General features: G+C 36.1%; 1 protein-coding gene across 2 annotated transcripts in view; it reads left to right on the forward strand.

Annotated features, from left to right (window-relative positions):
* LOC115212917 (nuclear envelope integral membrane protein 1a) overlaps positions 1-722 on the forward strand; it is a 42,285-nt gene extending 41,563 nt beyond the window's left edge. The window contains exon 8 of one of the 2 annotated variants that reach the window (XM_029781742.2): positions 92-418. In XM_029781742.2, the coding sequence (XP_029637602.1) occupies positions 92-119 (28 nt within the window). In that variant the 3' untranslated portion in view covers positions 120-418. Of the gene's footprint in view, positions 1-91 lie in introns of both variants that reach the window. The other variant, XM_029781741.2, reaches the window with a different exon arrangement.
* Positions 723-16,151: the final 15,429 nt, after the last annotated feature.

Genomic DNA, 16,151 nt, shown 5'->3' on the forward strand with positions numbered 1-16,151 from the left:
TGTTTTGGACATAACTCCCCCATCTTCCATCTTCCTGCTCTTTAAATTACTCTACAGAGAAAAATTATTTAATTATCTTTTTTCATTCAAGATTTACTAGTTTCATATTAGGGAGCTAATACATCATTAATGATGAGCTGTTTGTTTCTCTGTATCACATGGGAGAACTAGAACAAAGCTCCAATAATACTATGGACATAACCTTCTCTTCCACCTCTTTCAAATTATTCTGTGGATAAAAAAGAAATAATTTTTATTTTCATTTTCTTTCTAGATTTACTAGTTTCATTTTAGGGGATTCCCACATTACCGATGAGGAGTTGTTACACTATAATACAGATACAGGAGCACTAGAACAAAGCTCTGATGACAGTCTGGTCGGTCAAGGATCAGGATCAGATATTGAGCTGAACTGGGATGAGTCTTTCTAAAGTACCTCAACTTTTTTTTACTAAGTTTATGAATTATTTTGCTGCTGGGTAATTTGAGCTTTTCTCATTCTTTTCCAAAATAAGAGAAAACAAACAAAAAAATTGTATATACATAAAAGACTTGTATTCATTCAATGATTTTTTTTCTTGTACAGTATGTTACTGATAATTTCCACTTGTAATATATATTATCGATCAAATATGTTTTTTTGTGTAGACCATTTTAATGTTTCAAATTTTCTGAATCAAAAATAATTTTACAAAAATATAAAATTTTGCTTTTCAATAATTTGAGCTGTGTTTGATTTTTTTATTTAAATTGTTTCTTTAAAAGCACAGGCTTGTTATGGTTCCATTGGAAGACTTGTTTTCCTCACTAACTTCCATGTTCTGTAACATGGAAGCCAATAAGAAAATGGGTTTTGTCTAAGAGACTTTCATGTTATGACAAAATCTTCAGCAACACAATGCTTTCGTAAGTTTAGGAGAGGTATTCTTGTATTTATGATGCAACTTGGCTGTTTATAAATATGATTACCTAATGTTGGTAATGTTACAGGAATTATACGATAGCTCTGCAAGTTAGGCACAGGCATTGCTGTATAGGCACAGTTGTGACTGTGGTGAAGAAGCTTGCTTCCCAACCATGTGGTCTTGGGTTCCGTCCCACTGTGTGACAGCTTGAGCAACTGTCTTCTACTATAATCTCTAGTTGACATAAGTCTTACAAGTGGATTTGGTTTATGGAAACAGAAAGAAGACTATTATATATGTGTGGGTGTAAATGTGCACTTGTATACCCTTGTCTTGACATCATATGGCAGTTGTAAGCAAGTATTACCCTTATACAAGCAATGTTGTTCAATTCCAGTCCCCCTTGGAAAATATCTGGACATCATCATCATCTTCATCATTTAATGTCTGTTTTCCATGCTGGCATAGTTGGATGATTTGACTGAAAACTGGTAAGCTGGGGAGCCGCACCAGGTTCCTATTTAATTTGGCATGATTTCTACAGCTGGATGCCCTTCCTAACATCAACCACTCCAAGAGTGTAGTAAGTGCCATTTATGTGATATTGGCATTGGCCATGACTACAATCTCACTTGGCTTGACAGCTTTTCTCAAGTACAGTATATCACCAAAGGTCTCAGTCACTTGTTATTGCCTCTGTGGGGCCCAACATTCAAAGGGTGTTTTTTACATTGATTCATCCAACTAAAAGTTTTTCAAGATAGTGTCTCAGCGTGCCGCAGTCTAATGACTGAAACAAGTAAAAGATAAAAAAATAAAATATAATCCATTTGGCTTTGCTTTGACAAAGAAGTATCCAAAGGATATCCTGTGGAGGACCCATGGTTTTGTAGCTAGATCAGCTTTCCAAATAATGACTATGTAAGTGCAGATATGGGCTGCATGATTTAGAGGCTCAATTTGCAGCCATGATGTTTTGGGTTCAATCCTGCTGCATAGCATCTTGGAAAAGTGTTTTCTACTATAGTTTCAGGTTGATCTTGATCTTGTGAGTGGAATTTGAAAACTTCAGATTCCTGGAGTATAAACATCTATGATGAAATATGTGGATAGTGTCTTTTGCTATAGCCCCAGGTCAACTGAGGCATTGTGAGTTGATCTGGTCAGCAGAAACTCTTATATATATATACTTTTTATTCTTTTATTTGTTTCAGCTATTTGACTGTGACCATGCTGGGGTACTTCCTGTAAAGGTTTTACTTGAAGAAATCAACCCAGGACTTACATCTTGTAAACCTAGTACTTATCCTGTCAGTCACTTTTGTCAAACTGCTAAGTTATGGGGATGTAAACACACCAGCATTGGCTGTCAAGTGATAGTGGGAGGACAAACAGACATAAACATGCATACACACACACATATATATATATACACAGCGGGCTTCTTTCAGTTTCCCTCTCTTAAATCCATTCACAAGGCTTTGGTTGGCCTTAGGCTTTAGTAGAAGACATTTGCCTAAGGTGCCACACAGTGAGACTGAACCCAGAGCCATGTGGTTAGGAAGCAAGCTTCTTACCACGCAGCCATGTCTTTACATATGTATATATAAAGTATATGACAGTGTGTGTGTGTGTGTGCACATGCATGCTCATAGGTGCATTTATAAATGTTTACATTCTGTCATTCACATGAAAATAGCCAAGCTACAGACAGTGGCATTTGTTGACATTTCTTTGTCTTGAAAGCAAGCTGAATCTCAACTAAGAATAAGGAACTGAAACACATAAGACATTCTATCCAATGCTCTAGTGACTCTGTCCATTTGACGCCAGAGAAAATGGTGCACATCATCATCAGTATAAGCGCCATTTTTCCATGCTTGCATGGCTGAGACCAAATTTATTAAGGCAGATTTTCTATGGCTGGATGCCCTTCCTGTTGCCAACCCTCATTTACTCCAAAGCAAAGTATCTTCCATGGGAGATCCAAAGTGAACAACACTGCATGTATGATGGTGATGCTTGTTTATAACTGTCTTGTGCTGTTGAAAAAATATCACCTTACTGACAGCATCCCTATACACAGCTCTCACAAACTACTCATTTATCCCTAACTTACATATTAACCACTAGACAAGGGAGCAGGGAACCCTCTCAAAAGCTTTCTATATGTTGACAAAAGCTATATATATATATATATGTCCAACCCATGCTAGCATGGAAAACGGATGCTAAACGATGATGATGATGATATATATATATATATATACAAGGAGGTGCTGAAAAGTTTCTGGCTTTAAGGGTATTGCAAAAGAGCTGGTTGTAGGCCCAACCTTTCAAGCTTAGAAAAACTGAAGGACTGCTGCAACAAGAGTGTGAATCTGAGAGGGGAATATGTTGAATAGAATCATAATTAACTGATCCTCCTGTATTTTCTTTTACCCAAAGCCAAGAACTTTTCAGAACTTTCTCATATATAAGAAAAGGCATAAATAATGGGTATTAATATCTATTTGTGTATCTTAGACTTACAGCTCTTTTTGATATGCATTTTAGATGCATTCACAGTTCCATTTACTCAATCACAGACTCTGAAGATTATAGTATTTGTTAAGGTTGCTTAATTTTTCAGTTCATCAATGAACCAATTGAGTAAATGGATCTATGAATGCACCTGTAATGCATATAAGAAACAACTGTAAATTTATGATGCACAAATAAATATGCAAAGCCTATTATTTATGCCTTTTCTTGTTTATCATTCTGTGATATATACAATATTAACTGCAGAATGCAGCTGTGGATTTACTAAGTCAACTGGTAATGAACTTCAACTTTGAATCTTGCCATAAGATTACCTGGAGTTCTATACTAATCTGAAAACCTTTTATTAGCCTGGTATAGTTGTATTAACAGAGAGCTTGAGAAGTATTTTACGCAGATTGATAATCCTTATTAATAACATACAGATATAGTGAGAATTTACAAAAGAACAAAAGACGAAGACAGGTGTGTAAACAACAAACAGATGTGATATATATATATATATCATCATCATCATCATCATCGTTTAACGTCCATTCTCCATGCTAGCATGGGTTGGACGGTTCAACCGGGGATCTGGGAAGCCAGAAGGCTGCACCAGGCTCCAGTCTTATCTGGCAATGTTTCTACAGCTGGATGCCCTTCCTAACGCCAACCACTCCGTGAGTGTAGTAGGTGCTTTTTACGTACCACCTGCACAGGTGCCAGGCGATATATATATATATATAATTATTACATCAGAGTATCTGCTAGCTAAGAAACATATGTAGCCTGGGTTTTACCTGTTCCACTCACTCCATTTGGGTGGGTGGGTGTCTGTCTGTGTGTTGTGGTATTTTACTCGAGAGGCTTCTTCAGTTTCCCCCTTCAAATCCACTTGCAAGGTTTTTGGTTGGCCTGGGGCTATAATAGAAGACACTTGCCCAAGGCGCCATGCATTAGAAAGAACCAAAAAGTCATGCATTTGGGAAGTAATCATTTTTACACAGCAATACCTGCACCTGAATATAACACGAAGAAAAGTAAAAAAAAAATAATAATCCTTTTTACTGAAAGCACAAGACCTAAAATTTTGGGGGTGAGGTTTTATCCATTACAGTGACTCTGGTATTCATTTTATTGACCCCTAGAAGGATGAACCATAATGTCAACCTCGGCAGCATTTGAACTCAGAATATAAAACTGAAAGAAATGCCACATTTTGTCCAGCTTACAATTTTGCCAGAATATTAATTTCTTACACTAGGTGCAGGTATGAGTGTGTGGTAAGAAGCTTGCTTCCAACCACATGATTCCAGGTTCAGTCCCACTGCATGGCTCCTTGGGCAAGTGTCTATAGCCTCAGGCAATCAAAGCCTTGTGTGTGGATTTCATAGATGGAAACTGAAAGAAGCCTGTCGTGTGTGTCTGTGTTTGTCCCCCACCAACGCTTGACAACCAGTGCTGGTGTGTTTACATCCCTGTAACTTAGCAGTTCAGCAAAAGAGACTGATAGAATAAGTACCAGGTTTTAAAAAAATTGTACTGGAGTCGATTCATTTGACTAAAATATTCTCCAAGGTAGTGGCCCAGCATGGCTGCAGCCGAATGACTGACACATAAAAGATTTGCACAAAGCTACTTATTTGTCATGGAGGTTTAGTGACATCAGAACAATCAATGGTATTTGATTTATTAACTCTTTAGCATTTAAACTGGCCATATCCAGCTGAAATAATCTTCCTGATTTATCTTCAAATTGGCTAGATCCAGCCTCTCACACCTGTCCTATAATGTTAGTCTAAAAAATATAGTCGCATAATTGAAGTCTCAAAGTTACAAGATAATATGATTAATTCAAACAATGTGAATAAATAAACATTACATTTGATAAAATAATCTGAATGTTAATGGGTTAAATCTGGAAATCATAAAAATCAGTAGGTTAGGGGTGGTTACTTTTACTGAAATGAGTTAAAAATGAAATCCAACAGAAAAGTCTTTGTATGGCTATTCAGATTGCTGAAAGTAGCAACAACCAAACCTCTGTCACATCACAGCTTGTTGCTTAAAAAAAAGGAAGGACATAGCAGACAATGTACTCCTTGTGATGCTGAATGGAAAAAAGAAAAAAGATGAGATGGTTACAGCATCTTTAATCTTAGGTCTACTTCTTCAGGGAGCTACTACACAATTACTGAAAATACTGGTAGAAATAGCAGCTTAATCTATTTTTACATCATTCCTTGCACCGAATATCTTTTTTTCCAGGCTTGGTAAGCCCTGCAAGGGCTATAGTCACTATTCATCCTCAGACTAACTTCTAAAAGACAAAACGACACCCACCACACTTGCCTTGCCCTGCTTTAGGCCCTCAACTACTGATAGCATCATAGAAGTGCCGTTTAGACTTAGCAGAGCCCATCCCGCTCCAGACCTGACCATTGCCAATTTTTCCTGGGAAAGAGAAGAATCGGTTCCAGAATGGAGTTGATACTTTGTTTATTGGCTCCAAAAGGATGAGAGGTAAAGTTGACCTCAGTGAGAATTGAAATCAAAGTGCAGAGACTTGAAACAAATACAACAAAGCAATCTATGTGATACCCTAATGTCTTGGCCAGTTCATTGTCTTACACATAATGCTATTGAGACAATGAGGAGAAAAAATCTGAATTCACTCCAAAGAAAGCAAACAAGGAATGTGGAGAGGAAAATGCAAACATGGATAGATTTAGCTACTACTTCTAGCAGTAAATTGACTAATTGTGTAGAAGCTCCCTGGTATTGTTGTATTGCCCTAAGTACTTCTTGATGCAGCAAACCCATGATCAAAGGTGCTGTAACCATCTTGTCCCTTTTTCCTCCATTCAGAATAGATTATCTTTTATGACCTTTCTTTTTTAAAGTACTAAACTGATTTAAGAGATCTGGTTGCTGCTATTACTAGCAGGCTGAGTATGTAGAGGCTTCTGTGTTTGAAAGACATGTGTAAGTCTTGACAATAGCAAACAATGGTATTTTCACAAAAATAATTGACATTATAGTGTCAGATGTCAGTTTTTAGATTTAAGAAGTAGCCATCTGGCACTAATAAAACTATTCAAGAATGCAATGATTGGTGAAATGATAATTAATAAGATGACATAAATAGATAATGGTGTTTTTGAGGCCTATGTTGAGGTATAATAGTCAATAATAACAAAGATAAATATAAAAAGAAAATGTTTGTGTTATGTATATATATATGCCAGCATGGAAGAAGGACGTTAAATGATAATACATCAACAGTAAAAAATATCCTTCATGCTAAGACTAAATATACTGGTGTTTTATGGACTTGGAGCTTTGAAATAGTAGACATAAGGAAATATTATATACAGACATGGCTGTGTGGTAAGAAGCTTGCTTCCCAATCACATGGTAGAATGTACTTCCCTCGTGTGTGGACATGTATTAAAAATTTCACTTCTGCTGTTCAGGTAGAGAGCATTTGCCATATTTCATTCCATAACTGCCATCTCTGAAGAGCACAGGGTTACATAATTGGACTGATACCTAACACTTGATTGAATCTCTAGTGCAAAACTGATCAGTAAGATTGGCTGTAATGGATATATAATATTGTACACTTTGATTAAAATTATATATTGGGATCTTTTCAATTTGATGGCCAGATTTTTTAATTAATTTTTTTTTACTAAACACTGTGAAACTTCAGATACTGTTAGAATGTGTCACCTAGAACAAGGTTTACTCTTAATGTTTTTGACAAAATTTTGTATTTTAGAAGTTATTTCATGTTAAAGTTGTTGTATTTGGGTAGTTTTAACCAATCAATGATGTGTATTCAGCTGAAGAAAATTACTGCTGCTGTTTGCGAACAACAACTTCCGGGTCCACTCCCCTAACAAAACCCTTCTTTAATAACCAGAGATGTTTTAATAGCAACACAGATTTGCTGTATCAGGGTTGATTTGAGACTAAATAACATCAAAATTATTACTGAGACAGACCAACAACGGAGCCTGTATGTGGTTGCATGACCTGCTAGAAAAAGTAGCCAAACTTTTTTATGTACAGAATAATAGAAAAACCTCTGACACATTCAGCTAGTATCTGCAGTTTCAAACTGTTTAGTTAAAAAAGATTAATTTTAAAATCTTTTAAATTAGACTAACAAGATCTGTGAAACTACTTTCGTACAACACTGGATATTAGCCATAATATGTACCAAGTTCCCATAACATTTTCTATTTATTTCATACGAAAATCTGAATAAATTACACTAGTCAAGGGAATCTCCCTAGTTGGAATATGGATACTTGCTATCTTTTATTCTTTCAACTTTTCTTTAACTTTAGCTGCTTCATCATTCATTGAAGAATATTGTTTTAACCACTGGACAGCAGTGATTGTAATGGATCTGTGAGAAAAGGCACTCCAGCCATGACCATTTTGTCTTATTCTTTTCTAGAAGTAATGAATTCCTAAGCAAACGTTATAAAATAATATAAACCTGCATTATTTTTTTTTCTTGAAAACGGAAATTTCATTTTTCTTTTTGTCAGGAAGATTTGGTTGCTCTTTGTAGCAACTTGAGTGACCAGGTAAAGGCTCTCTCATTGCCTCATCTCATTCCCTTTGTCACTTGTTTAGTCCCGAGTTAGATCTGATTGAACAGATATGATCAAAGACATCCCAACTGTGACCATTCCGTCTTTCTTTCCAGACATGATGGACTCTACGTGTATATCACAGGATAGAGGTTTTTCTATTCTGTATATAAAAAAAGTTTGGCTACTTTTTCTAGCATGTCATGCAACCAGTAATAATTTTGTTGTTATTTAACCTCAAATCACCCCTGATACAGCAAACCTATGTTGCTATAAAAACATCTCTGGTTATTAAAGAAGGGCTTTGTTAGGTGAGTGGACCTGGAAGTTGTTCGCAAACAGCAGCAGTAATTTTCTTCAGCTGATTATACGTCATTGATTGGTTAAAATTACCCAAATACGACAACTTTAACATGAAATAACTTTTAAAATACAAAATTTTGCCAAAAACGTTAAGAATAAACCCTGTTCCATGTGACACATTCTACCAGTATCCGAAGTTTCAGAGTGTTTAGTTTTAAAAAAATTAATTAAAAGATTTAGTCATCAAATTGAAAAGATCCATACATTGATATAAACAGCTAGGCGAAATGTGATGCCATAAAGGAAAAATTCAGTTGCCACTAAGGGTGCTGATGCCTACATTGCTAAAAATAAGTTAGAATACTCTTAATGTTGTAAGAAGGATGAGGATACACACACGCTGACAGGGGAGGCAACCATTCCATGCAAACTGAAAATCCCCAGACAAGACATCTAGTTTCGTGTTCCACAGACATCGTCAGTGAAGACTACTCGAACAGTCCATGTTCGGCTAATTCTGCCTCTTAGCATATATGTATTTACCATAAACATTTATGGACGATTTAGCAGAATGCTAATACATATACAAAAAATTAATATAAACAGCTAGGCGTAATGTGATACCATAAAGGAAAATTTCAATCACTAAGGGTGCTGATGCACCTACATTACTACAAATAAAAACATCTGTATACTAGAAAAGCACTCGCAGAGCACAGACCTCCACCAAGCAGCTCATTTCCACCTCATCACACTGCTCCTGTTGCCATTATAACCATGGATACTATTTTATCCTCCTCCCATACTTATCTTGACCTTCGTCATTATCAACACTGTCTCTGCTTTCACCACAATCACCGTCAAAACTACGATCACCACAATCAGTTTCTTTACACTGTTGAAAATCGATTATCTGACACTCATGGGACCAAGATTGTTGCAGATTTTTGATTTTTCTAATTTCAGATTTCTTTATTAAAAAAAATATTGCATCTACAAAACGGAACAGTTTGAGGATAGAAACCAGGTCTAAACACAATAGCTTATAGACATACTCTGAATGTAATTCTATATAAATCTTAAATTTTTTTATACTTAAGACCACCAGAAATGTTAAGATATCAGCCTCTACCCACGTCATGCTTTGATTAGATTACTTATCTAAGTTTCGGCCAAAGTTGACTCAGGCCATGTCTAATTTGATAGCACCACCTGGAAGAGATACACAGTCAGCTCTGGGGAACCGTAGCCCATTCAAGCAGAGGGTTATTGTTTTCAGAGACATATCTGTGTGTGGGTGGTTTATCTGGTATTTGTTGGGGGTAATCATCTAGGGATCGTTTGAATGCCATGAAATGACTTTCCTCCTTTATGTGTCTGGTACGATGTTGAAGAGAGCAGGGCCAATTGAGGTAAAATAGTTCTGTCATAGTGTTGTGATACGACATGAACATTTCTGTAGTGGACGGATGGCATGGAGGCCAAGTCTCAGACGAATTTTAAAGATGGGCAATGTTGATGGGATATTTTCCACATCATACAGATGATATAGAGCTCACAGCGGCAATGGAGGGAGCAAAGCCTGAGCTTTTTGAGTCGATCCCAATAATCAAGGCTTTTCATGTCATCCTCTGCAGACCTCCACCAAGCAGTTCATTTTAAGATAGATACGCAAGTAAAATTACTAATAGAGAAACGAAAATAAACTTTGGAATAAGCAACACCACCATAGGTTACATGGAAACGATTAACGTGTTTTCAAGGGAGATAATCAAAGAAAGTAACAATACTTCATGTAAAGTAAACATAACAAATGAAAAATCTTTCAAGAATCCATAAAAATTCCCGGATCACTACCAAAATTTCATCATCTGTTCCTTGTGTCATTACCAACTTTTCCTGCAAGTTTCATCAAATACCGTTCACAACCTTTTGAGTTATTTTGCACACAGATGGACAAACCAACACTAATGAAAACATCACCTCCTTCCTTGGCGGAGATATGAAGTATGTGTAGGTATATATATATGTATGTGTATGTGTGTTTTACTGTTCTGCCTTGACGTCGGACAATAGTTGTGAGTGTTCCTGTCATGCAATGAGTGTTTTTTGTTTTCAATCTACGACACAGATCATGAGAAAGAACGCAAGCACCTATGGTTATGTAAACTGATCCTTTAAATACAGGGTCTGGTGCACTTGGGACAAATATGTAGGGTGAGTGTCTGACGATGACATGTTTTTGACATTTCTCATTCGCCGTTGTTGCTCTGGCCTCAAAATTGCTTATAAAAGTGAATGTATGTATTTATGTACGAATGTGAGTGTGTGTGTGTGTGTGTGTGAATGTATGTATGCATGTATATGTGTGCGTGTGTGTACGAATGTTTATATGCGTATGTATATATGTACGTGTGTGTGTGTGTTTAGCAGACAACCTGCCTCCACTCCACTTACCTATTCGGTTGTACAGACAATTTGAAATTCGCGCCACTCTTACTTTCCATGGATGTTTACTTTCACTCTATCACTAAATTGAGTGTTTTTTTTTTTTTCTCATTCACACAGCACTTTCCAGACAGACCAATCGATTATCGTAATTTATGCACAACTGCACGTTATTTCTAATCATCTCTTATAAAATGCTTGGTTTTTGACTGACTAATAGAAATCTTTGCTGTTGACATAGCTCCATAATCCTACCGCAAGACTTGCTCTATCATTTCTCCATTTATGCTTTTTCTTATACCCTCTCATTCCACAGACGAAGAGAGTCGTAGCTTTGCGTACGCACACGCATAATAGAAATTTTAAATTCATGCAACGGAAGTGTCCTTCATTCTCTCTCTCTCTCTCTCTCTCTCTCTCTCTCTCTCTCTCCTCTCTCTCTCTCTCTCTCTCTCCTCTCTCTCTCTCTCACACACACACACACACACACACACACACACACACTCACACACACATTGCATAAACGATTTACCATACATGTGCATTCCCATGGAATGGAGTCAGAAAATATCTAGTGTGCCCCAACCCGTAGTTTCTTCGGTTATGTATTTTTCGGTCACACTAAGTAATTTTCGACTCTATTCCTCGGGTTTTCGCAACCAGAATAATTATATTTGGCAGAATTAATTGACTATCTTTAATCTCCATCTATATAGGAATCTTCATTATTCTTGAATGACCTGACGTATTGCTGGCCTGAACAATTTTAGGTATCTTTACTGTGCTTTGAATGAGGTCGACAAAATCTGATTATTCTATATGTATATTATATTTTATGTTATTGAAGCAATGATGTCAGTTGTCTGACTTTTCATGATCAGATGTTCACCAATGATCTGTTGCTTTCATTAAGCATTCCCAAGAGAATATTATATTTATTTCTAACAGGTGGGTGAACTGAGTTACAAGAATAGAATATCCTGTCTAGAAACAACGAAATGCCTGTACCCATATTTGAACAAACTGCTTTATTCCTCCGGACAGTTCATCCCCACGCAAGAAGCGCACACAGCAAATGGCCGAGGAATGTTCGCAAAGACAAAATAGTGATCGAATAGTTAACAAAATAGTTATTAGAAAGAAAAGAAAAAACAGTCATTAAAATGAGTGTTACAACTGAAAGAAAGCCAATTGAACAGACACTAAGATAATATACTTGGGATATGCGCAATGAAAAAATGAGAAATGTGATGCAGAAATCAGGATTGAAATAACGAAAAAGTCGTTTGAGAAAATGTCAAACACAAACTCGAAAAACATTAATATCAAAACCAGAAGATTAAGATGTTACGCATTGTCTACTCTGCTATATGGAGCTGAAATATAGACATTAACAAAAGTACTATCAAAGAGATTACAAGTCTTTGAGATTTGGGTATATAAGAAGACTTTTGAGAATATCATGAAGAAAACATAAAACCAATGACGAAGCACTAAAATGATTAAAACTAAGAATATTTTATTAGAGCCCATCAAAGAGAGAAAACTAAAATATATTTGACATTTAATCAGAAAGAAATTATTTATAGTCATTGTTGATAGACTGGAAAACGAATGAGAAGAGAACAATACGAAAACCTAGAATTTACGTAGACGGAAAATATCAAAAATTAGACAAGACTTAAAATACAGAGAATGTGTAAGGACAGCTGAAGAATGGTTAAGGTGGCTATTCAGGGCGTTTAACCTGCTGAGAGCAAACGATATCTGATGAAGATGAATTTTTTTTTATCCTGGTCATTTCAATATCATAAAACATCTAAAAAAAGAGGCTTTATTATGTTTTTCTTTTAAATTTTAATAATTTAGTGGCTATTTTTGCGAAATTTTTCTCAAAACTAAATTCCATACAAGGTCATTCTGAAAGATTTAGTTGAACGCCCCTCATTAAGTAGATATATATACGCAGTACTTTATTACAAATAGTAATCCCAAGAGAATAAGCAGAACATCTGGTAAAAGTATTTTCCGTAAGGGTTTAATAGATATAAATCTTAGGAATTTTCTTAAATGTGTGGGGTCCCTAATTCATATGTTGTCTAAGCTTCTCCTTTTGGCGCGTCTGCGCGTATCGAATATTTGTGTGTCTATGTGTATGTGTGTCTATATAATCTAAGTGATGCGTTTGTGTTTTGCTTATCAGTTGTTACATTTGTTTCTGCATTCGTATATGAACTTATTTTATATTAATATTTGGAGGTTCTAAAGATGGCGAGCTCGCAAAATCGTTAGCACGCCAGACAAAAAGGCATTTTTTCCAGTTTTTGATTTTTTGTTTGAATACCACAGAGATCGACTTGGTCCTTCATCCTTTCGGGGGTCGGTAAAATAATCACTAGTTGAGCACTGTGTCGATGTAACTGACTATACTCCTCCCCAAGATTTACGGCCTTGTGCCTTTTGTTGAAAGAACTATGTGGGTTTTCCTATAAGGTGTAGTTTTTCATATCATTACATGATATGAAAAACTACACCTTATAGATATCATGTCATGATATCTTATCGAATAAAGAAAAAATATTTTATCGTATGTTCTCTTAGATACAATGGCTGATAAGAAACGGAGTCTGAGATGGAACACCTAATTGACCATTGCGTAAACTTCAACGTTACTCTTCTGGCAATTAAAAAAGTTCGTTTTGCGGATTCATTTTCTAAGAAGAGATACAGGAGTTTCGCGGAACTTTTCCAAAGTTTACCATATAATTATAACTAGGTGTTATAATTCGAAACCTAACTTTCGGTTAGATACCATGAGTGAGCCACCATAGTTTCGCGTAATTGATTTATGTAAATCAATCAATCAGCTTGAAGCTGTGACGTGATATGGCTTACTCGGATATTCTAAAATTTAACCCATTTTCACCTTATAAAAACCGTTTGGCGCCTAACTTATGGAAGAGTGTCGAGAATGGCCGACTGATTTACGCGCCTCGTTTCTTGCCAGGAAGACGACCTCTGTCATTCGAGCATACAATTTCGGACTTTTGCGCAGACGATTTGTTACATTCACACGATATCCCAATTACTAAGTTTTCAAATGCTGTACTAAACTTTAAACCTGTGGCCTTTATATTGTCAAAGCAAAAGATTAAATCCAATAAAACCAAAAATAGCAAAAACTACTGGTACACCTTACAGCTACCTATCAAAAGAAATACATCTAAATATTCACACCTGCTTACAAAGTCCTACATACATGAATAAATTCTTAGCAATAATATAAACTCAAATTTAATTAATAAAACTTTTTCCATAACATCTCTCCAAAACAACCCACCATAGGAAGATTTTAACTCGAGATTATGTAAAGCCAAGATTAACTTCAATGCATTATTTCTATTACAACTGGATATAAAAACAAACATTTGCATATATACATAAGCGCAGGAGTGGCTGTGTGGTCTGCCCGAGGCTACTATAGAAGACACTTGCCCAAGGTGCTACGCAATGGGACTGAACCCGGAACAATGTGGTTGGTAAGCAAACTACTTACCACACAGCCACTTCTGCACTTATGTATATATGCAAATGTTTGTTTTTATATTCAGTTGTAATAGAAATAATTTTACATTTTCACACCTTTTTACCATAAGGCATGTTCTTCTCCACGGTAACAGCCTTTAGCAGTTGAAATATGTAACGAACATATTTCAACTAACCTAAGTTCTGCTCATACCTAAACACTGCTTTGCACTAATGCTCCGTAGTATATGTGTCTGTGTGTGTATTTCTATTTATATTAATTTTTATATATCTTGCCATCTGTCCAACATCAACCTGATGAGGTGTTGTAACCCAACATCCAATTGCACTTGGAACATCACTGCAAAGAATGCAAATAACCACAACGGTGAAAGGTATGTAGGGAAAAAATGATATAAACTTGTGTTTATCATCATTTTTCACACACATACATACACGCAAACACACACACACACACAACTGAAAGGCACAGGCATAGGTGTATAGTTAAGACACTTGCCTAAGATGCCCATGGTAGGAATCTTGGACAAGTGTCTTCTATTATTGCCTCGGCCCGACCAATACTTTGTGAGTAAATTTGGTAGTGGAATCTTGTCGTATGCTCTTTTACAAGTTTCAGTAATTTGACTGCGGCCATGCTGGAGCATCACTTTTAGTCGAAGAAAGCTACCCCAAGACTTGTTTTTTGTAAACCTAATACTTATTCTATCGGTTCTTTTGCCGAACCGCTTTTTCGGGGACATAAACACACCAACATCAGTTGTCAAGCGATGGTGGGTGGGGCGATAAACACACACACACACACAGTTGAAATTTACAGAAAAACAAAAGATGAAGAAAGGTGTATAAACAACAAGCAGGTGTATTAGTTTGACGCTCGGGAAGGTGAGACAGTCTTTCACGTTTCGAGCCTACGCTCTTCAACAGAAAGGAACACGATGAAATAAACAGAGAGAGAGAGGAAAATATATATATACATCACAGGCTTCTTTCAGTTTCCGTCTACCAAATCCACTCACAAGGCTTTGGTCGGCTAGGGGCTATAGTAGAAACACTAGAGGCTATAGTAGAAAACACTTGCCCAAGGTGTCACGTAGTGGGACTGAACCTGGAACCATATGGTTGAGAATCAAACTTCTTACCACACAGCCACCTGAAGGACTGATGGAATAGGAGTGTGAATCTGAGATGGGAGTACGTTGAATAAGATCATAACTAATCCTATTTTTTTTACTCGAAGCCAGGAGCTTTTCAGCACCCATCATCTCTCTATATATAATCTTCTAACTTCTATATAAAATCCTTTGTTCCCATTGCATTCTCAAACGGTCCAACCAAATCAAATCAAATTTTACATGGTAATACTATCACACATGTGTGTATATACAAAATAAACAGAAAATGGAGAAATATTGATCAACAACGATAGACTTACATCAATTATTATTTAATTTAATGCAAATAGACTGCATCCCATCTAACAGCTGTTTCTGCTTCCAATGTCGTATGATATTGCCATTGATATTCGAAAAATAATATTCATCATATTTAGTAATAAATCCGATCTGGAACATAGAGCTTCATCAGAGTGAAGAAAAATACATACATAAAAGAAAAGAAAAGAAAGAAGAACCTCGAGAGGAAAAGGAAAGGCTGAATATGTTTAAATCATACCATTTTGCTTATGTGTCGCTTTGGGACGTCGAGTAAATGACGAAACTTAAAACAATAATTGGTGGTTTAATTTTTTCTATGGGGGTATTAAGGTGGATAAGTAATAAAACAGTAAAAATAAAAAAATTACAATAACGAG

Source organism: Octopus sinensis, linkage group LG6, assembly GCF_006345805.1.
Source record: "Octopus sinensis linkage group LG6, ASM634580v1, whole genome shotgun sequence".
Lineage (NCBI taxonomy): Eukaryota > Metazoa > Mollusca > Cephalopoda > Octopoda > Octopodidae > Octopus > Octopus sinensis.